Here is a 21,770-nt window from a genome sequence, read left to right as displayed (position 1 = left end):
TGGCAGTTTTCCTGCCTCGCCTGACAGAAAAAGAGGAGTTATTAAGGTTTATGTACTATAGATTCTCGTTTGCTATTTGCAAATTCTGGGGCCTCATCCTTAGCTGAAGGCAGCCAGGAGAGCTTGATTAGTCCCAAAAGATGGACATCAATGGGCTACATGTCCTTTTGTCTTGGTATCCATTAGTGAATACGTCATCATTTTCTTCTTACCACTTTTTACTTTATTCTTCACTCTGCTGAGGTGCTCACTTTGATTGCCAAGGTACTTCTGGATCAGAGATCCCTCCTTTAAAAAATTGTCTGTGTTTAAAGTAGGATGAAGTTATTAGGGTGATCTGCTTCATCACTCCATTTTCAAGGTGAACATAGCAGTCTATACTCCAACATGCTCAAAGTTCATGGTATTTAGGTCTGACCTACATCATGATCCCAAGTGTCATATTAATAGTGTAATCAGATCTTTGTAGAAGCATTTAAACCAATATCTGCACTTTTGAGTCCCAAACTCAAGTATTTTTCTGCCTGACTCCAGAACTGCAACTCGGTGGATGGCTTCTATGAACGATATCCCCAAGGGCCCAGGCTTGTCATTGGCATTGTCCGCAGTGCCTATAAAGGGAATTACACTTGCATTGTGACATTCAAGGACCACGGAAGAACCTATAATCTCACCAGAACCGTAAAGATGAAGGTGGTGGGTAAGAATGACTTTAAAATGTGTAAAATGCATGTGGGTAACTGCAGAAGTGGTAAAAACAGCTGGAAGAGTTTGTTTCAGTATCCATTTGTGGTTGTAGTCAATCTGCATTACCCAGCTGACCTGACTTTTTTTCTTGCTGGGGTCAGGCTTGTGTGACTGTCCAGAACATACTGCAGTAGATGTCTCTCCTACCACCTTGTCAAATGCCCCAAAACACAGAGAGTGGCCAGCCTCAGGCTGGTGAGGTTCAGCCCATGAGATGGCCAGGGGTACCCTCTGCTGGCATGTGAATGCATAACCTTGGCACTCCTGCTCGTGGTCTCCTGTGCCCTTTGCTCGTCACTATTTGTGGGATTGTCACTTCATAGTCAACCTGTCTTGATCTTCTTAGAATCTCAAAGCTATTTGTGCTGGGGTTGAGACTGCTAATCAGCCAGGCAGAGCTCCAGGTACCCACTGCTTGGACACATCTGTCCCAGGCACAGAGGCTCAGCCTACCTGCCAGGCAATTGCAGAGCTTAAAAACCTAGTGAGTTGTAGGATACATTCTGAGTTCCACGGAAACAGCTGTTTTAAGGGTTGAAATCGACATTTGTGACACGAAATGAGGTTTGTATTTTGTTTTTTAGAAGCCGCAGTAAAAAGAAACTGGTGCAGGTTATGCCTTGTGGGAGATGAGGTTATGGAACTCTTCTCATGTGAGAGGCCCAAACTAGCTGACCTAAACTTTGGGGGAGCCTTAAAATCTGGCCCTGGCCCTGAGTTTGTGGATTAGGATTATATTTGTGTGTGCATAGAACTCTGCAGCAGGAATGCATCATGAGTTAGACTGGGGAATGCGCAGTGCAGCGCGAGGGCATCGGGAGTGAGGCTGCAAGGATTCCAGGTTTTCATGAAGTCTGGGTCCCCATGGGGGCTCTCTGCTGTCTCCTGCAGGATCTCCAAACAAGGCCTTGCCACCACAGTTCACCTCTCCAAATGAGAAAGTTGTGTACGAACTGGAAGCAGGTAAAGTCCAACACTCACAGCGTGGCAGTGGGACAGGGAGACCCAGCCAGGCACAAAGCTCTGCCCTTCCACTGCATCCCCGGTGCTTTCCCTCACAGAGCACTCGAGCTGCCACGGGCTGCCTGGTGGACAGTGGGGGATGCTAGTTTTTGATGGAGAACACAGCTTTAAAAGCTGATTTTTTGCAAGCACAACTAAAGACAGATATTCAGGCATGATGATAGAGCACTGCAGCTGCAGAAGCAGATGAAATGGGGACACTCAGCTGCCTAGGAGAATTCCTGTAGGACCTTGTTTCAGCCCTGGCCCTGGCTCTGGTTTGCTCCCATCTTCCCTCATTCACCCCTAGAGTGGCTTTAGTCTTCTAGGCAATTCTTGCTCATTTCCCCTTTTTTTTTGGCTGACGACTTCCTAATTAATGACAGCTCTCCTTCTACTGACCTTGCAGCACTGGGTAGTGGGGTACCACATCCTTTCCCTCACCCCTTCCTCCACACCATCAGTTTTGCCTAATAGCTTTTTGGAGCAATTCCCTGTATCAAATGGATTGTGTCCCATTACATTGCTGTAATAAATGTGGTGGCAATGATGATGATTAGCACCAGAGTCTTCACTTTAAAGAACAGCTCTTTTGGCCCAGAAGGTCAGATTTCATCCATAGTCCTCTGTAAGATAAAACCACTGACTGATCACCAAGATATTCACACTCACAAATCTGATCTTGAGCAGAAGTCAGATTCCTGAAGAAGTATTTCCAAACCAAAATGCTTTTGTGGAGCTTGAGCCTTCACTTTATGGCATCTGCCCCCTGTGCACTGGGATTGATTAGCACTGCCTGGGTTTCCAAGGAAGTGGTTGGCATGGAGCATGTCCCTTTGGGTGGGTCACTTTGTGCAGTCAAGGAATTTGTAACACATTTGAGAAGGCGGGACATCTTTTTTTATTTATCTGTCTGTCACAAATCCTCATGTCCAGGGATGTTAAGCTGTTATTACAGTTTATGTCAGAAAGTGGATGTTGGCCTCATTTTTTCCTGAAGGGAGGCAGAGCTTAGGCTGGTAGGATTTTGGAAAGCACTAAAGTGAGGGGGTTGCTGTTCCTGCATGCAATACCTTTTCTCCTAGGAGATGATGGTCCTTTCTTTGCAGGTGATGACCTTATCCTGCCCTGTGAGGTTTTCTTCACATTCCTGAAGGACTCCCGGACCGAGGTGTGGTGGACCATAGATGGGAGAAACACAGATGACATCACGGACCCCAAGATAAAAGTCACACAAAGGTAACATGTGATGTGAACCTTCATTTCTAATTCCCTGGGTCCTGTGTGGGTACAGGCATGTGACAGTCCTAATGGAGTGTGTAGTCTCCCTGTTAATCAGAAGCCCCTGTGTCTGCACCATGCTGTGATGAGCACCAGGACCTCCAAGGAGGAGGCCTCCAGACCTGGACAGTGTCATATCTTACAGATGGATTTGAGGGAACTTTGTTAACCAGTTTACGCCAGCATTTGTTCAGGTCCTGGTAGTGATGCCAACAGCTGTTGTTGTTGTGGGACTTATAAAAAAGGAGCTGACAATTCTCTTTAGAGGAGTGTTCCCAAATAGCATAGGGTATAAAAGTGTTTCAGAAAAACAGGCTGAAAATAAAAATGAAATATTATACATAGTATTGATTAGGAAGAACAGAGATTCAATCACATAAAGAACCCAAATGAGGATCAGAGTCCCATTTGCTGGATGCTGAGTTACAAGTGGAAGGCAGTCACTGCCCCAGCTGATTTGCAAACCAATGTAGAAAAAGGAAAGGCGAAAGGAAATACTGTATCCTCATTTTGCAGACGGTCAATTCAGGCAGAGAGAGACAAAGTGACTCATCCAGGACTGCATAGGGAATGTGACGTGAGCTGTGAATCTTGAGTTCATGAGATCTTGTTTATAGGCAAGAACTTCCATTTCCTGTAAAAGGCAATGTGGCACAGCTGCAATGAGAAAATTATGAGCGGTTAAATAAATATTAAGGAAAATCAGATAAAGGAGTAGCTGCAGCTGTATTACAATCTGAAGTGTATATTGATTTATAAATATCAAGTTATGTGTTTTGGCCTTATTAAAGGAAGAAGTTATATCAGGGAAAGGAATATCTGTCACTAAAAAACTTGCTGCACTTTCACGTGTGTAATGCTCTAGTTTTTCTCTTGCAGTGAAATTATGAGAGATTTTGAAGACAAGACTCTGGTAAGGACTCTAACAGTTGCAAAAGCCACAGCGGAGGAGCTGAAGCGGAATTACACTTGCCACGCCAGGAACGCCAAGGGCGAGGAGCGCAGCCAGGCCGTGGTGCGCGTGAAAGGTACGGTGCCTGCAGGGCAGGGCTCTGCTGGGGGGGCTCTCGCTGCTGCCTTCAGCCTTGCCCTGCAAAACAGGAAGGGGGCAAAGAGTTCCATCAGGCCTTTCTGCCTAACACAGTCTGGTCTGCAGGCACTGCTGTCATACTGCACCACTTCTCGGAGGCAGGGGACGAAGGGCCCCCCCATGGGCAAGTTAGTGTGTAGAGAAAGGACAAATCTGTCATCCTTATCCCATCCCTGTACCACAACTGAAGCAGAGCTGAGGGCACAGGCTGCTTGAAATCATTTCAGGTTATTTGGTTGTGTGAGGGTTTTGCATGACACAACAGCTAGCAGTTGGCATCCTCCAGAAGACAGTCTTCACTTGCTGGCATTGCTCAGGGAGTGAGACAGTCACACCACGGCGCTCTCTGGTTTTACTCCTTGCTGTCATGATGCTGCAGTCTAGATACAGCCACCTCAGCATGGATGGTACAGACTGATTCAGCTCTGTTCTGCGTGGGTTTTTCCGACATACTTTTTTTCATCAGAGATTTGGTTCTTGTTTCCCAGACCCACCTCTCAGTAATAAAAGCTATGTGAGGCTTCCTGATTAAGATGGATTTTTCTGCTTCATTATTAGCCTCATCTAGAGCTTCAATACCTGCTTTTACTGTGAGCCAGACCTCCCCTCTCCCACAGGGAATGCTGCCATGGCTTGCGTAGCTCACACCAGACACCTTCTTCCTTCAACTCTGCATTATAAGCATAGGAAACCTCTTGGAGGTCTTTACTGGAAGATCTTTTTCTTCTTGGTACTTGTCCTCGTTCTATTTTAGTCTCATTCCATTCAGACAAACCTTTTCTGGATTGTTAGGGAGGAACAATAGACCACACACATAACTGAGAAAGGCTGAAACCATCTGCCATTGAGTTCATACTCCATATATAATTCTTCTGGGTGATAATATTTGTACATGTAGCAGAAGTGAATCTGAAATGCTCAGATTCTTTCTCTAAATATCAGTGCCTAAATACTGTTTTCTAGTCGACTGATCTGTACTATCCTCTCTTTTCCTCCCCACGTCTGTTCTTGGTTAGTTGACTGGGTTTGCTCTGAGCAGACGTGGTTACCCCCCGCTCCTTCCTGCTCTATTCCACACCGAAGTGCAAGAGCCATCCCTAGCTGCTGCTGGCAGACAACCCTTTAGCTAAGCTCAGTGCAGCCCATCCCACTGCACATCCCTTAGGAGCACAGGCATGCCAGAACTAACCCCTCAGCACCTGGCTTTTAGCAAGTGGCTCTATATGTTGGCTCCAACTCTTCCATTACATTAGGTCATATACATTTCTTGCTTTTTCTGGATGATTTCCCTCTCCTTCTCATGTACTTCTGCTGCTCATCACCTAATGAACATTAATAAATTCCTTCCATTTTCGATTTTGTAATTCAGTTTTATTAGCAGCTTATTAAATATTGGAATATGGTGGTGTTTCCACTCCCTGTTGTTCTGTTATTGTGCAGTTTGCCAATTTGCACATCAACTGCCACCAACAGAGTTGCCCAGGGATACAGTTAGAAATTTTCTGTCCTTAGTACAAAGAAGCAGCAGTGGTGTGACAGACAGTGCATGAGTTGGAGGGAGCCTGGGATATTCTGGCTTGATGGTCACAGGTTGCCCTCTTTATTTGCAAGCATTTCAGCTTTTCTGTAAGGAACTCTGATTCTTCTTTCATGGTCGAAAAGAGTCAGGCCATGGCTAGTTCTATCCTGGGCATCAGTCTGGGACAAGCCATGAGACCCGTGTCTGTTTGATAGGGAGGGAGAACGGTGACCATTGCCTTTATTTTGCTGCAGATGCTTTATCTGGATCTCTTAGAAGTCAGAGCAGTTGTGTTCCCCCAAGAGTTTGCTGATACTGCTGAGAAGGTCATGTGTCGGGATCCAGGACATTCCTCTGGCTGCCCTGGAGGACTCAAGATCCCAGCGAGGGACTCAGAGACCTTGGCACAGAATCAAAACACCTATGCCTTTGATTTTAGCCCATAGAAAATACTACCAACTTTGTATGAAGATTTACAAGCCGCAAGAGTTTGAGTAGAGTGATAGTTAATTTGTCACAGGGTCAAAAAGTAGAATTTTGGGGTTTTAGAATGGGGGTTCAAAAGGCAAGATGGAGGAGTCTGGGCATGTCCTGTCCTTCTCCTTCTTCTTCTTGTCCTCAATCTTCTGCTGTGATAGTGACACTTTAGGATTGGTTTAGAGACAGACTGTCTAACATAGGTGATAGGTATTGGAAAATTACTGTAAATAACGTACACGTAGTTTTTAGTATAAAAAAACTAACACCACCCCAAGGGCAGACACTGTGCCTCAACCCGATCTGCTGAACAGATCTCAGCAGGTCAGAGAAAGAATGTTATAGATAAGAAAAAATAAACAACATTGAGAAGCAGAGCCAACGAGTGTTGACTTCTTCTTCGGTCGCAGGGCTGGGACAAAAAGGACTTTCTAACATCTTGGGAGTCATCATAGGCACAGAAACTGAGAGTCATGTTCATGTTCTGGCTTTGGACTGTGCAGGTTTATTCCACCAACAGGTCATTCTATCACCTGACTGCTCCCAGGGCCTCACTTGGAGACAGAAGTCCAGCCTGTGCTATGGACTTGCTCTGCCAGCATAACCAGACCTAATAACCCAGAATGGGGCTCCAGGGTGGCCAGCTATCATGTGTCCTGTCAGAACAGCCTTGGCTTGGGCCACCTTATTCTGAAGGGTCAGCTTGGCTCCTGGCTGTTTCTCTGTGGTGTTTGGCTGCACATGACACAGGCTTGTTCCTGCCCAGCTGAAGGTCCAACCTGTCCTTTAACCCTGACCCCCTGTCTATTTTTGTACTCAGTTGTAGCACCCAAGTACACTGTGGAGCTGGCCTGTGGCCTGGGGGCCACCATCCTGCTTGTCGTGGTGCTCATAGTCATCTATCACGTGTATTGGCTTGAAATGGTCCTCTTCTATCGGGCTCATTTTGGAACGGATGAAACCATTCTAGGTAATGAGTTAAAATGCTTTCTTTTATTTATCCTGCTGCAGGCCCTTTATTTTCAAAGAGGAGTTTTCCTATAAGCTATTTTTAAACCTCTTCACAACATAACGACATTTTGACCTTCCATTTCTCTATCTACATGCAGTTGTGTGGGTCATTGCTCATTAGAGCAAGAGGAGTCAGGCTTTTGGCTCAGGGAAAAGGAGAAAGAAGTCCTCTGTATTCTCTGCAGAGGTGGAGCATGGACATGCCAAGCTCCCCAGGGCCCTGCCCCACTGATCTACCTGTATCATCCAATCTAGATTGTCAAGATACATCATCAGGTTTCAGTAAGTCCCTTGTTTCCCTGGTGACTCTATCTAAAGGATTCGTGATCTGATCCAGAGTGATCTGCTTTAAAATATGGGAAGGCATCCAAAAGGATGTGGAAATCACCATTCTGTCCTCAGTTCTTCCCTGTGTTACTGGGAGTTCATTGCTAGGGACTCTGAGGTGAGATTTTCTCCTCTGGAGGAGGAGGAGGGTGTTTGAGCCCTTGCAGCTTGTGGTGTGAACCTGCCACGGGGGTGCAGCAGCTCTCAGAGGGTGTAGGCAGGGTGCAAGTCTCTGTCTGGTGGGACTGCTCATGTGGATAGACAGCAGCAAGAGGGAGCAGAGTCAGAGGTGTCAAAAGGCAGAAGAAGCCTGGACAGAGCGGGTTCGTCTGTTGAAATCTCCGTGCCTTAACCTGCAGTGCCTGGGCTCCAACTGAGCCTTCCAGCCTGCTTCTGTTGCAAGTCAAAGGCCCAGCATGGGCAGTATGACAGGTGTCCCTTGTGCCCTTTGTGTCCCCCTGTGCTCGCACTGCCCAGACGGGAAGGAGTACGATGTGTACGTGTCCTACGCGCGCAACGCGGAGGAGGAGGAGTTTGTGCTGCTGACGCTGCGGGGAGTCCTGGAGAACGAGTTCGGGTACAAGCTGTGTATCTTCGACAGAGACAGCCTCCCTGGGGGAAGTGAGTATCTCTCATGCTCCATGCATGTCCTCTTTATTGTTCTTTGAGGTATTGATCATTGATTGCAACAAGCCTATCCAGATTATGTTTTTGGTTTTTTTCCACATCACTGTTAATGAACTCTTTTCAGTGTCTTCTAATGTTTTTGCTTCACATGACAGTGTTGCAGATGCTCCAGGCTGCAAAAATGGCTGCTGAGGGGATGGTGGTTGGTTGTTTCAGTTGCTCTTTCCAGGAGCGATGTGCAGGAATGTCAGCATGGGGAACTGGAAAACTGACCTTCCTGCAAGCCCTCTGAGCTACCTTAAAAAATGGGATAAAGTCAAGGCTAGAAGAGGCAGGGAAAGTGTTATACTGGATCAGCTCACAGAGGATAATGGAGAATCCTTGTAAAAACCAGGAGTGTCCACTTCAGGAGGGAGTGGAAGATGTCAAAATCAGTGAGAAGATAATGTGTGTCCTATTCATCCATGTTAATTAGGGAGTTTGTGTCTAAAATGGCATACAATTTAGCTGCTATTATTAAAAGGACTTTGTTGCAGGTAGTGAGACTCATCTCTTCAGTAAGATGTAGTAGTTTTTTACTGTTTTGAGATAAATCATACAAGGTTCTGGACATAATGTCTGCTTCAGGGAGGCAGGGAATCACCAAGAATGGAAGTTTGTGAAGCTATCCAGTTACACATTCACACAAGTTCCACAGCAAGGGCACAAATCTAGACAACACTCTTGATTTTTAGTTTTTTGGAGGCTTAGTTGGTTGTATGATCCTGATGCCTATTAAAATTTCGAAGTCTGAATTTCTGCCAGTGCAGACCACCCTGCTTCAAATTAATGAGCTTTGGCTCAGGATCCCAAAGACTTTTTTTTTTTTTTTGTGACAAAACCTGTGCTGGGAAAGTCTGTTGTGGTGTCCCTTTTGAGTAGGAACAAGGGGGACTGCTGGATTCTCAGCCCACCTACCTGAAAAAGGGAGCAGAATCAGTCTGGGTTCTGTTGTCTTTCTCTCCTGGATTGTTGCCAGGATCTGGGAGCACCTTAAAGTTTGAGGGTAAATAAATATGTGTCTCAGTGAGACAGCTGCAATCCTGGTGCTGTTCCTCCTTGAAGAGAGCCTGAATGATGTGGCAGGGCACCCTCCAGGCTCAATTTGCTTGATGCCAGGGTCAGGCTCAGAACAGGTTTGCTCTGAGCCATTTTCACCAGATGTCCATCTCCCTGCTATTCACTCCGCTGCTTCTTGGCCTGTTCACTTTAGAGGATGTCATTTTCCTCCCAGCACTGCTCTCCTGGGCTCTCTGTCCCTCACCTACCTTACCCCCAAAGGTTTCCATCTGTGCCCCCCTCAGTCCCTGCCAGCCTCAAGCCAGTGCCAGCTCTGCGGAGTGCTGCCGGAGTGGTTTGTCACTGCACTGCCATCCACGATACTGCTGGGGCTTCCCCAGAGCTTCTTAGCCAGGATTTGACTAATCTCCTTCTCAGGAAAGCACAGGGGCCAGGAAATAGCTTTTGGCAGCTGGTGTCATGCCTCCAGAGCGTGCATCTGTGTCATGGGTAGAGAGTTATGTTGTCCTTGATGAAGAAACAGTGGGAAATGGATTATCCCGTGAGTTAGCTGACAGGAACTAATCAAATGTGCTTGACAGCTAAATGAAGTTGTCTGTCAGCATTATTTTACTCTCCATTGTAATTTCTGACCAGTCAAGAGCGTTCCCTTATCAAGGAAGTGTGGGAGATCCTTCAGCAGAGAGTACAAGCACTCGGATTCGCACTTACAAGGGATTTTCACATTAATTATAGATGATGGCCAAGGACAGTCTACCTGCAGATGTTAGAAAATTAAAGAGGATCCACAGTTACCATGACATTTCTCTAGCTCAAAGGATGTCATTTTTGGGACGCTTCACTAGAAGTCCTCAGAGTCAGTTCTAAAAATGCTCTAATCTGCTTTCATAGATGACGGCAGCAGGAGCAGATGGATGAGTAACGGGAGTTAGGATGGTAGCATTACCAAAGCAAATTATCCTATGAGGACACTTGGGGATGGTGTGAATACTTACTTTGTGTGGGGAAACTGAGGCAAGAGGAGTGAAGGGAGTATCCAGAGTCATTCTGGACATCTGCCAGATGAGGATGTAAGCATAGACATTCAGGCTTCCTGAAGCCTCTTCAGGGTGAGTCTTTCCCTTGAGTTCCTGTGTTATGCAGCTGGCATTTTCCCTGCTTTGCTCCAGAGAGCCTCTTTTCCCCCTCTCATCAGAAGGAAGCTAAATCTCAGCTGAGATCAGCAGCCCTCTTGGCCTCAAGGCATCCTCACAGCACTGGGTGGTGTCACCGATGTGTAGTACAGTGACTTTTAGGTGTAGCTCTCTTGGTTATCTGTGTGTAGCATGGGGAGGAGAAAAGGCATCTATAGGTAGTCTGGAGTGATGGAGAATATGCCACTGTGTGGGGTAGTGGGAACCAGCCCTGGAGTAGGAGGTCCCACCTGGAGTCACTAACAGGGTTGGGAAGCACCAGTGTAGTCTAGAGAGGGCCTTCAAGGGATTTATTGTCCCCTTCAAGAGTCACCTGCTGTCACAGCAGCAGCTCAGCAGCATGTTCTTGGGCATCACTAACCACCTCAATGTTTCTTTCTCCCAGTTGTCACAGATGAAACCCTGAGCTTCATCCAGAAAAGTCGACGTCTGCTTGTTGTCCTGAGCCCCAACTACGTCTTGCAGGGGACACAGGCCCTGCTGGAGCTCAAGGCTGGCCTAGAGAATATGGCCTCCAAGGGCAACATCAAAGTCATTCTAGTGCAGTACAAAGCCATCAAGAAGAGCAAAGTGAAGGAGCTGAAGCAGGCCAAGGCAGCCTTGAATGTCATTAAATGGAAAGGCGAGAAATCCAAGTTCCCAAAGGGCAGGTTCTGGAAGCAGCTGCAGGTGGAAATGCCAGTGAAAAAAATTAGCACGAGTTTAAGCCTTGATGGGTTGATGCATATCCCTGAAAAATGTTTGACACAATCAGAAAACAAACCAAAACACACCTCAAAAATCCACAAGTTAGGCCAGGGAGTAGGGAGGAACTCAGGGTTTTTTCCATGAAGGACCATGTCCCAAGCATTTCAGAGGATAGTCATGTTTTCCCTGTAGCTTTGATATTGCTCTGTCATTAGAGAGACCGAAGATGCAAACACCAGCTTTCTGTACATGTATGTCCTTGTTATCAACCACACAAGCCCTGGGCTTAAGGTCTAAATTTGCTATCTAGGTGGGATGCATCCAGCACCTTGTGATAGCATGGCCAGTACTCCTAGATCCAGTTCCTATGGGACCTTCATTAGCATCCAGGACAGAGCTTCTTTCTAGTCCTAAGTAACTTCACTCCTTTCTGGTCCTCAGTCCCTGTTGCAGAGGCTGAGGAACAATTTGCAGGGTGGCTCCAGTGTAGAGCCTTTCCTGCATGTCCCAGGTCTGTAGTCCCAGTCACTTGGGGGAATCACAGACTCCTGCTGCACTGTAGGGAGCATGGACTTTTGGTGCTCCTCATCTTTGTTCCCCAAATTTCCTTTGAAGCAGATGCATCCAGGTAGTTTGGCAATGGGAAATGGCTGTTACAGAAGCATTAAAAAAACCCCCACAGCTCTACTGGGTGCTATTTGTATTGTAGCACATCTAGTAACAAGTGGTCAGTCTCTGGGACTCTGCAGTCTCACAAGTGCCCCAGGTCCTTCAGAGCTGCTTGTAATCCAGGGAAATCTCTCATGAGTACAGGCTGTGGAGCATGCGAGAGATGTTTATTTGTAGAGTAAACTCAGGGACTTCACAAGCACTACAAGGAACCCCAATGTACTACTGAACCTGCCTAATCTCTCTGCCACTGGCTGGGGGAAAGCATCGTGCAAGGTGCTTCCAAGGTCTTAGGAATTACATGGATATAAGTCCAACTCAGAAGGACACTCCAGAAACTTACTTGAACTTCCTAAAAACTACTAGTTCTGTCCATGTAGGTAAGACTGTGAGGACAGGCTGAGAAAGCTGGGGATTTTCTCCCTGGAGAGGGCTCCTGGGAGACCTTTTTGTGGCCTTTCAGTGCTTAAAGGGAGCTTGTAAGAAAAATGGGGTCAGATTTTTAGTAGGGCCTTTTGCAATTACCCCTTTATGAACAAGGGGTAATGGTTTTAAACTAAAAGAGAGTAGATTCAGACTACATTTAAGGAGGACATCTTTTACAATGAGGGTGGTAGAACACTGGCACAAGTTGCCAAGGGAGATGGATACCCTATCTCTGGAACCATTCAAGGCCAGGTTGGACTAGGTTGTGAGTAATCTGATCCAGCTGAATATGTCCCTGCTTATTGCAGGGAGGGTGGCCTTTGAAGGTTCTTCCCAACCCAAATTATTCTATGATTTTATAAAGACTCTGTCTTCAATGCCTGATTTTGAGCAACGTTGCCATTCCTAATTCAGGGTTTAGGTTTAAACTAGCTTTGGCTTTACAAAGCAAGTCTCTCCCAATCTTGATTCCCGCCCAAAGCTGCAGAACAGAGAGTGTATCTCAGCTTCTGCAACATTTGCACAAAACAGAAGCACAAAATCCCACTGTGTAGGTGTCCTTGTTCCAGCAGGAGAGAGCATGGTGAGTTACCCCCATCACACAGTTCATGCTGAGGAGGAGAGTTTAATCTCTCTTGTAGGACAAACCAAAGCACAGTGGGGCCCTGGCATTGACTGGTGCTCTGGTTCACAATGTTTTCAAATAAACTTCAGGCTCAGGGGATGTCTCCATACTCCTGCAGCTCTTAGTGCAAAGACCTGCCCACTTAATTGTGGAGTTCAGTATTACACACACCAAGTGCATACTTATTTTTATTGCTGATGGTTGCTCCTGAGTCACCTTTGACTCATGCATTTGTTCTGCTGGTGTCCAGTGCGTGAGGCATAAGCATTCATAATGACACTATAAAAGCACTACAATTAGGAGTCTATGCACTATTCACCCAGCTGAGCTGGGAGCTTTGAGGGCATCCCAGTAAAAAGCCCAGCCTTAAAGGTGTGGGACTGAATGGTGTCAGGAAAACCTTTTGCCCTTAGCATTTTATGATTAATAATGTTATTCCAGGGCTGCAGGGGGCTACAGCCCCCCATGCCCTTAGTCAGGTACTGTGTGTCATGTTTAGGAATGGTACCCCACAATTCAGGGCTCCCCCTGAAACCATGTGCCCCTCATTTCCCCCCCTCTCCCTCCTTCTGCAGAGGGAGGGAGAGGAAAATTGGAGGCACAAAAGGTAAAGATCCTGCCATGAGATAAGAAAAATTTACTGGAAACAGCAATGAGATAAGAAAATGAACATTAACAACAACAATACTGGTGATAGAGGGTACAGGAAATTAGTAATTCTCATGGAAAAACCCCCTGGCAATTGACCATATCCTTCTGCTGCCCTGCACTGGCCCAGCTGCGCTGTGCTGGGACCCTTTCTCTCCAAAAGAGACCCCTTTCCCTCCACCCTTGCAAATGAAAGGTGGTATAGAATAACTTCAGTGTCCTGGACATGCCCCCTCCTGACTACTGCAAAAACTAACCCTGTCCTGGCCGGAACCAGGACACTGTACAGATGTGTAACAAATAGGGCTTCTTTCTTACTGTCCTCTTCATCTTTCCCACCCCAAGTAAGCTTTGATTTAAGCAGGTAAAATAGCAGTCAGCTTCACTGGAGGCAGTGGAGCTCCTCATCTGCTTCGAGGTGCTTAAAAGTTTTGTTATGAGCTTTTCTACTGTGGTTGTCTGTGGAGGGCCAGAGCTGCTTCCCACACTCCAGAAAACTTCATTTAGAAGAGATAGCACGCAAACCCGTGCTCAGCTTTGTGAACCCATCGCAACCCTGTCATTGTGCCCAGCTTCACCTTTTTGTTTGTGTTTTAAGCATCTCTGTGATCAGCTGCCAGATCTGCAGGCAGAGGGAAGGCCCTGAAGCCAAAGCAGAGCTGTGTTAGGTTCCCATATGATTTTTAAAAGATTGACTCCCAAATACTCATAAATTGAATTGACATCCCAGACTTCACTACATCACATCTCACTTTTGCCTGAGATACCAAGAGATTTTATGATGAGATTTTAATAAGTATGATTATTTTAGGAAGTTAAATCAACCTTGTAAATTTTGCTGATTTTATTGAAAGAGTTTTCCAAATAATTAATAGACCTGGACTTTCTCAGGCATACACTGCAGTGGCTTTTGGTGTCATTGCAACCCCAGAACAGGGTTACTGAGAGACATCAGCAGAGCAGGCACAATGCAAAATGTGCAAAGGTTTGGAAGGGGCCTGAGAGGTCAGAGGGAGCAGTGTGGAAGGAAGAGTCCAGAAGCAGGTTCCACTCACCCAGGAGCTTTACCACTGGCTTTGCTGGGGTATTTCAGGCCAAGGGTAAAGTCCAGTCCCAACTGTAAAGTAGATCTGCAAGTGCCTCAGAGACGCCTGTCATTTCATTCTATGCCATATGCGGTTTCCATTGTGGGATTCTGTCACAGCATCCATCTGAATCAGTTGATTCATTTGAGTTTCTGTGCTCTAACCTAACATTTATCAATATGCAGCTCATGCAAAGTTCCTCATTGTTTGTCATCGGGAAACAGCGTGGCACAAATTGGAAAAAATATCTTCCCTTCCCGTACTGTTTGATGTTGTACAGCTGTTCCAGAGTTTTCCCTTTTCTGTATGTTTTTGCCTTTGTGTGATTTGGTTTGTGAAGTGTCAGTATTATTTTATTTTGCTTTTCAATAAAACATTTTCATTTTTGCATTTCAGTCCTTGTGCATTTCTCATAAGTACCATCTTCCCATTACGTCTGCGAAATGCTGTTAAAGAAAGATGATAGTGTGTAGTCCAAGCATCAAGATCATTTGGGGCTCCTCCTTGGAATGGGACATTTTTCTGGCTGTTTCATGCTCTGCCTGCAGAGGCACCTGAGCTCCCAGGACCATCCAAGCAGAAACACAGTGACACACAGCATTCAGATGTCTCACAGCAGTGGATGCGCACACACAGAAAGTCTCTGGTCTGAAGAGTGCTCACATGGCAAACACAGGACAGAAAGATGGGAAGGCAATATAATCTCTGCTTTAAATATCAAATCAGAATTTTAGAAATCTGCCAAAACCACAGAAATCAAACTCACTGTCAGGCTACTTTGCCAATCAGTTTCTAGGTTCAGTCAGCTTCATATTTTCTCATCCAAGTCCCTTTCTTGCCTGCCTGCAGGTAAGTTGAGAGACAGCCCAGCACTTCCAGACCACTAGCAAAATGAGTACCTGTGACCACCTATAGATTTGAGGTCTATGGATTTGGGATCTGTGACCATAATCCTTATAATCTGTTACATCTTTGGGGTGCATTGGGGAGACACAAATAAACAAATAAAAATATGCAGTGCCTTTTGCAAACATTTAGAAAAGATGGAAGGTTTTTTTAGTAAAAAGCAGATAACCAAGAGTACTGAATCCCCAAGCCCCTGCAGTGTTATTGCTGCCTGTCCCATCCAGTGCTGTTTCACTGGGAGGGAAGATCCTGCCTGCACACTGTGAAGTGTCTGCTCAGGATTTTTCCTGAGCTGAGTAAACACTGCAAACTGAACATCCCAAGTATCCTGGTCAGCCAAGTCTAAATGCACTCCTTTCTCAAAATCAAATATATCTTTGGAAATTTGAACACCTTCCTTGCAAAAAAAAAAAAGTCTCAAAAAAAAAGTGTCAAAAAACATGACTCTCAAAATGTCTCAAAAAGTGTTGCAAATTCAAAATTGACAAAAGAAAACCAGCACTGTCACCTCAATCAAAACATTTCATTTCAGCAGCATCAGAGTCATTCATGTTAATTGAAGCTGGGCTTTTTGAGCAGGCACGTAGACTTCCCAGGGGCTGCTCCTGCTTACATTTTGCTGGGGTTCTGTGATTCCAGTTTCAAACAGAAAGACCTTTCAAACAGCAAAAGAGCTTTTTCTTTCACAAACTGTTGAAGCCTGGCTGTTTTCAAAATAGATTTCAATCACTTGTAGAAAAGTTTGAATGAGATCTGGACTTAGGAGATTGCTGCCAATTTTTTATGCCTTTGAAAAAGGATGGTAAAAACGTGTCATGGTGGTAAGTGACAATTCTGACAGAGCTGACTATCATCTACTTTTGATTTCAATGAATCAGTGTTTTCCTCTGTGTGTTGGGGGGTAAAAATATCACCAAACTTTTTCTACAAGAAAAAAAACCCCTCAAAATAATTTGATTTTAATTCCAGTATTTTATTAACCAAACAGTGTCCTATTTTCTCCATTAGTATTTTACTGTATGATCATTTTTCCTATCTGGGTCTCCAAATAATCTAGTGACAATGAGCTTTACAGCTAGTCATACTTCTTTGAAAAGTACTGCTCTGTACCATATTAAAATAAGGTGCATTCAGATGCAACACAGTACACCTTCTGCTGTGAGATAAGAGACAGCAAAGTGCTGGGAGAATTAAGAGGCATTGCCATTGCAGGGAAGGAACAGTATTTTTATTCATATAAAAGAGCAGTATTCCACTGTCAGGGAGAGAGGAGAGTCTCCAGCCTGAGGAATGAAGGCTTTAGCAGTGTGAAATGGAAGGGAAGAGGGAGGTAGCTCTTCTTCCCAGAACAGCTCTTTGAAAGACATTCCTAGAGGCAGATTTTTCTCTCTGAATGTGCAAGAGCTCTTACTCTAATGATCCATGTCTTGCTGGAACACCAGTTTGTCCTTGGGTCCCCTCTCATCTCAGGCACCAGCACTTAGTAAGTGTATGGGTTTTTAAATTTTTTTTTCAGTTTTATTACTCAGCTTTTGTTAAATTGCTGAGTGCCCCAGCCATATAGTTCCCATCCTTTCCACTGCTCACCCTTTAGCCACTACACCTTCAATATACTTTCTGTGTCCCAAGCCACAGGTAGAAGTCCAAGGACATCCTTCAGGTTTGCTGCTTTTCAAAATTGGTAATAAAAGAAATGTTGCTCTTGCCTGGCACCATTTCAGCTAAGCTTCTTCCTGAGCTTTACAACCTGCAATTAATCCCAAGAAACACTTTGAAGGACAGTATTTCTACCCCCCATGATGCCTAGGGGAACTGGTGGAGGGGTTTAAGGCTGACATTTTTGCTTTCTAAATTTGGAGGTTTCTTCTTAAAGATGAGAGAGCATGACAGGGGGGAGGTGGGTCAGCCCCTGCAGTTTGAGCTGGGGTAGGATGACACAATTGCTTTGATCCCCTAACGCAAAGAATTGCTCAAGCTGTGGGCAGGTGGCTCCCAAACAAGACCCACCCTTTATCAAATGCCTGCACTTCTCAGGGCATGACTGATGGTGTCCAAAGTCAGAGTACAATCATGGCATATCCTGGCTTCTCATTTATCGCCTCAGCCTTCTCAAAAACCTACTGCACAGCAAAAATGCTGCCAGCAGGAGGGTGGGCAAGTTAAAAGTCACAGAGCTTGTGCCAGGTTTCCCTCTGTGGGAAGAGGGATCTGTGCAGGTATGCCACCAAGCAGCTTCCTCAGCTTTTCTCTCCCCACTCCCTTCTCTTTGTGCACCCCAATTCCTCTGCCCTTGTACTCTTAGATACCACTGAAGCCGTGTTCGACTTCATCCAGAGGAGCCGCAGGATGATCGTGGTCCTGAGTCCTGACTACCTGACAGAGAAGAGCATCAGCCTTCTGGAGTTCAAGCTGGGCATCATGTGCCAGAACGCCATAGCCACCAAGCTCATCGTGGTGGAGTACAGGCCGCTGCAGTGCACCCACCCCAGCATCCTCCAGCTGAAGGAATCTGTCTCCTTCGTCACCTGGAAGGGGGAGAAGTCCAAGCGTTCGGGTTCGCAGTTCTGGAAGGCGCTGCGGCTCGCCCTGCCGCTGCGCAGCCTGAGCGCCAGCGCCGGCTGGAACGAGAGCTGCTCCTCCCAGTCCGACATCAGCCTGGACCCCGTGCAGAGGAGAAGGAGCCGCTTGAAAGGGCAGCCCGACCCACGGGGTGCCACTCCTGTGACTCTCACTCACGGAGGGACGGCCTCGGCCTCCGAGTCAAAGGCCAAACAGCGAGCCAAGCACTTCCTGACGTGCCGCTGCTGTGGGACCTACTGCAATGGCAGCAGCAGACACAAGCACCAGGCCGCGGCCGAGCCCAGGTGGGACAGTCACCTCTGCACCCCGGGCTCGGGCAGCGCCCCGGCACAGGGCCTTCAGGGCAGGGCGCGAGCCGAGCCCCCGCCGGCACAGGGCCCCGCTCTCGCCCTCTGCCATTACAGTGACCTGTCAAACAACAATGACTTCTACGTGCTCTAACCCACAGGCCGAAGCGCTGCTCGTGCTGGGCCACTGAAAGAAACTCACTGCGGCCTCAGGATATTTTTACCATGTCACAGGCTGGCATGGTGCCGTTAAGTGTCAGTGCCATGCCTGCATGGAGGACTGCAGCAATACTCCTGCTGGTGACCTGAGCCAGGGACCTGCAGCCGTGCGCAGCGCAGCGGCTGGGGGCTTCCTGTCGGGTGCTTCTCCTGAATTTAAATTACAAAGCGGAGCTGAAAATGCGTTTCTCTGGCGTTGCTTTTCCACACCGTGGCTGTGTTTGCAGCAGGGCTGCTGCTGGGGTCGGGTGAGGAGGGCAGGTCCCCAGCTGGGGCCTGGGAAGGGAGGGAGCAGGGAGAAGCCATCCTGCTGGCAGTACCTTTGGAGAAAGGGGAGCAAGCCTGCATTTTGCAAAGGCTCAAACTTTGCTAATGAGGGTAATGGGAGCCCCTGCCACTGCAGTTATCCACTGTGGTCTAAGAGAACTTGCTCAACAGTTTCAAGACAAGCCCTTTCTCTCTAAATAAAATAGATTTCTTTAACCTGCTAAAAAGTTCCATAGGAACTGGTAAATGCTGTATGTTCACAAGGTGTTGCCTGGAGATATCGTTTACCCAAGCTGGCTGAGGTTCCCTCCTGTTCCCTCAGCTTGCAGGGGGCTCCTGGGCTTGGGCCCTATCTCCACTTCACCATATGAGGAATTTGTTCTGTCAGTTGAGTGGCCTTCCACACAGCAGGAAAGAAAACCATTACAGGGAATATGATTAAAAAAATTCTCTGAGTAGCCAATGAGCCCAGGGATAGGAGCAAGACCTCAAACGCTCACAGAAAACCTCCGGCGCTGAATCTGAGGGGTCAAAACTCAACCACACTTCATTAAATAACCAAAAGAGCCTTTGAACAGTCTCCCTGGGGCTGCTGTTTCATCAGTCTGTTGAGCTGGCTGTCAGCAGTGTTTCCCATTTTTCTCCTGCACGGAAAGCTTCATTTGCCTCATTCTACATTGTGTAAGGACTTCTTTCCCCACCAAGGAAGGGCGCTAATCCTGGCAGCCAGTTGCTTGCCTTCAGCTGAAGCTTTGGCATGACAGGCCTGCTAATACACTACATTTGTTTTCTTTCCCTGAGACCAAAAAGGTCTCCTTCACCCCTCTAGTCAGTCCAGTAATTGTGTATCAGATTGACAAGTAATTATTTTTCTTCTGCCTTGAAAATATGATCTGAGCCCTTGGGGTACAGGGTCTGGTGGCTCCAGGACCCCTATCTGATGGCCTCAGGTGAACTTGCTGGAGCTGTGAGGAAGGACGGGGCCATGTCTCATCCATTTTAATAGTGCTGAAGTCCAGTTATAATTCATATATCACTTTCCTTCCCTCAGCAGACCCTCTTCCTCAGTATTGCCCTGGCTTTTTTGATCCTTTCCTTCTGAGATCAAGCACAGCTGACAGCTCTCCTGTTAGAAGCCTCTGTGAGCTGAATACTAACAGCCTCCTGCAACAGACTGAGAAATAGAAACCAAAAAACCTGGTGCTGAGTCAATCTAAATAAAACAAGGGCAACAAACCCCTACCAACTCATAAGAGTTAAAAATTCAGACTCTGGAGAAGTTTCCAGGTGTGGATTTCTCTCTAGTTTCCATCAGAAACATTGTAAAATGCTCAGAAAAGCTTTGTCCGTATGTGGCTATTCTCAGTGAGCAGAGGAGAAGCAGGAATAAGATATTTGGAAAGCTAGCTGACACATTGCAGGATGCATTGTAAGACGTAATCAAAATGCCATGAAATTACTCCAGTTGCTTACAATTAAATGTGGGATGGTACTGTCAGTGAGTCTGGTAGTGCTGAAAAGTGCAGCTACAAAATATAAATAATTTGTAATCAATCAGCCTCCAGAGTCAACATATTTGTTATTTGTTGGCATTTAAACAGCTTTTATTTACAGACTTTGCCCTTATTTGATTGTGGTATTGTCTCGGTCAGCTACAACAATGCAAAGATAGAGGAAACAACAGCTGGAGCTCCTCACAGATGCACAAAATGGCCAAATGCAGCCTTTTGGGGCAAACTGTCATCTCTTCATGAAAGAACGAATGCAAACTAGTAATGACCATTGCTTTTCCTGATGCTTCAACAGAGCCAGTGCAATTTTACCACTTCTTTTCTGACCCATCAAATGGATCCAGGGCCTTGTTTGCTCTCATAACAAATACTGAGACATGGTGGATTTCCAGTGTGTGCAGAGACCCTGCCTCCCAAGACCAAGGTCGCAGAGGCCAAAGGCACATCATGTTGGAGGGATGCTTGAGCAAGGATATGGGAAGAAACCCTAGAACCAATTTCCATTGTGTTTGTCTCTCATGCTGAGGAAGGTGTTAGAAATACCCCATATCCCATCTCAATGTCCTACTTTAGGACCAGAACAAACTCGTTGCAGAGTTGAATTCCACTCTCTGAAAACTGTTAAAATCTGTTCATGTCCCATCTGACACCGACTGGTGCAGATGGACTGTAGTCACTGCTCTCTTCTCTGGTACACATGCATTTGCCAGTGGAATACAAAAATGTAATAATTTCCAAAGTTAACTGGCAGCGCAGTATTAAAACCTCCTTCACCCCCCATGGTTCTTTCAAAAGAACAGTTCAGCAGGAGCAGAGTTAGTATATATGTAGAATTTCCACTATATCTTAATATAAAAACATTCATAAAAAGTTGAATATCCTACCTAAGCATGCAATGGTAGAAGGTTACCAGGTTAAGATGTGCAGAGCCATTTGTACAATATTTCCACCGCTGTCTAGATGTTTTTAAACTGTAGAAGGCTGGTGCTGTCAGGAGACACTGAACACGTGTAACTAAACAGTTAGGGGACACAGACAAGCCACATGGTCCATCTCAACATCAACCTGTCTTCACTTTAGTGACTGCAAAGTTCTGGTGCCTAGCAAGTGCCACTGGACATGCCAATAATGGGCTGCTCCTCACATCTGAAATGCTAGATGAATCACTAACCTGCAAGAACTAAAAGAAACTCTCTTTCTAACATCAAACAGATTTTTATTCTCATCTGTTACACTAGATGCTGATCTCAGAGCATCTGATCTAAGTGTATTTATAGCAGACATTTTTCCAAACAATGACAAGATTGTGAAGGAACCAACAGATGCCAGAAATAGGGGAGAAAATGCTTCCAACTTTTAATCCTTGCTCCACATTTGTATTTTATCTTCCGTGGTCAATTCACCACCAATATCTATGAAGGGTAGCACCACCTCTAGGACGGTGTTTGCCCTGTGTGACACACCCAGCCTAGGAGCATAACCCAGAGCCATGTCAAAGAGGGGAGGGCAGACCATATCAGGATCTAT

The 21,770-nt window shown here is 46.1% G+C and overlaps 1 protein-coding gene across 5 annotated transcripts in view; it reads left to right on the top strand.

Moving 5' to 3' along the window:
* LOC119704597 (interleukin 1 receptor accessory protein) overlaps window positions 1-20,286 on the top strand; it is a 51,776-nt gene extending 31,490 nt beyond the window's left edge. For 3 of the 5 annotated variants that reach the window (XM_038146071.1, XM_038146073.1, XM_038146074.1), the window contains 7 exons: window positions 535-700; window positions 1,639-1,710; window positions 2,859-2,988; window positions 3,910-4,058; window positions 6,937-7,086; window positions 7,932-8,075; window positions 17,682-20,286. In XM_038146071.1, coding sequence (XP_038001999.1) covers window positions 535-700; window positions 1,639-1,710; window positions 2,859-2,988; window positions 3,910-4,058; window positions 6,937-7,086; window positions 7,932-8,075; window positions 17,682-18,400 — 1,530 coding nt within the window. In that variant the 3' untranslated portion in view covers window positions 18,401-20,286. Of the gene's footprint in view, window positions 1-534; window positions 701-1,638; window positions 1,711-2,858; window positions 2,989-3,909; window positions 4,059-5,893; window positions 6,494-6,936; window positions 7,087-7,931; window positions 8,076-10,718; window positions 14,869-17,681 lie in introns of those variants that run through there. The other 2 variants (XM_038146075.1, XM_038146076.1) reach the window with 2 other exon arrangements.
* Window positions 20,287-21,770: the final 1,484 nt, after the last annotated feature.

This window comes from Motacilla alba, chromosome 9 (genome assembly GCF_015832195.1).
Source record: "Motacilla alba alba isolate MOTALB_02 chromosome 9, Motacilla_alba_V1.0_pri, whole genome shotgun sequence".
NCBI classification, from domain to species: Eukaryota; Metazoa; Chordata; class Aves; order Passeriformes; family Motacillidae; genus Motacilla; species Motacilla alba.
This window is presented reverse-complemented; position numbering and strand designations above follow the sequence as displayed.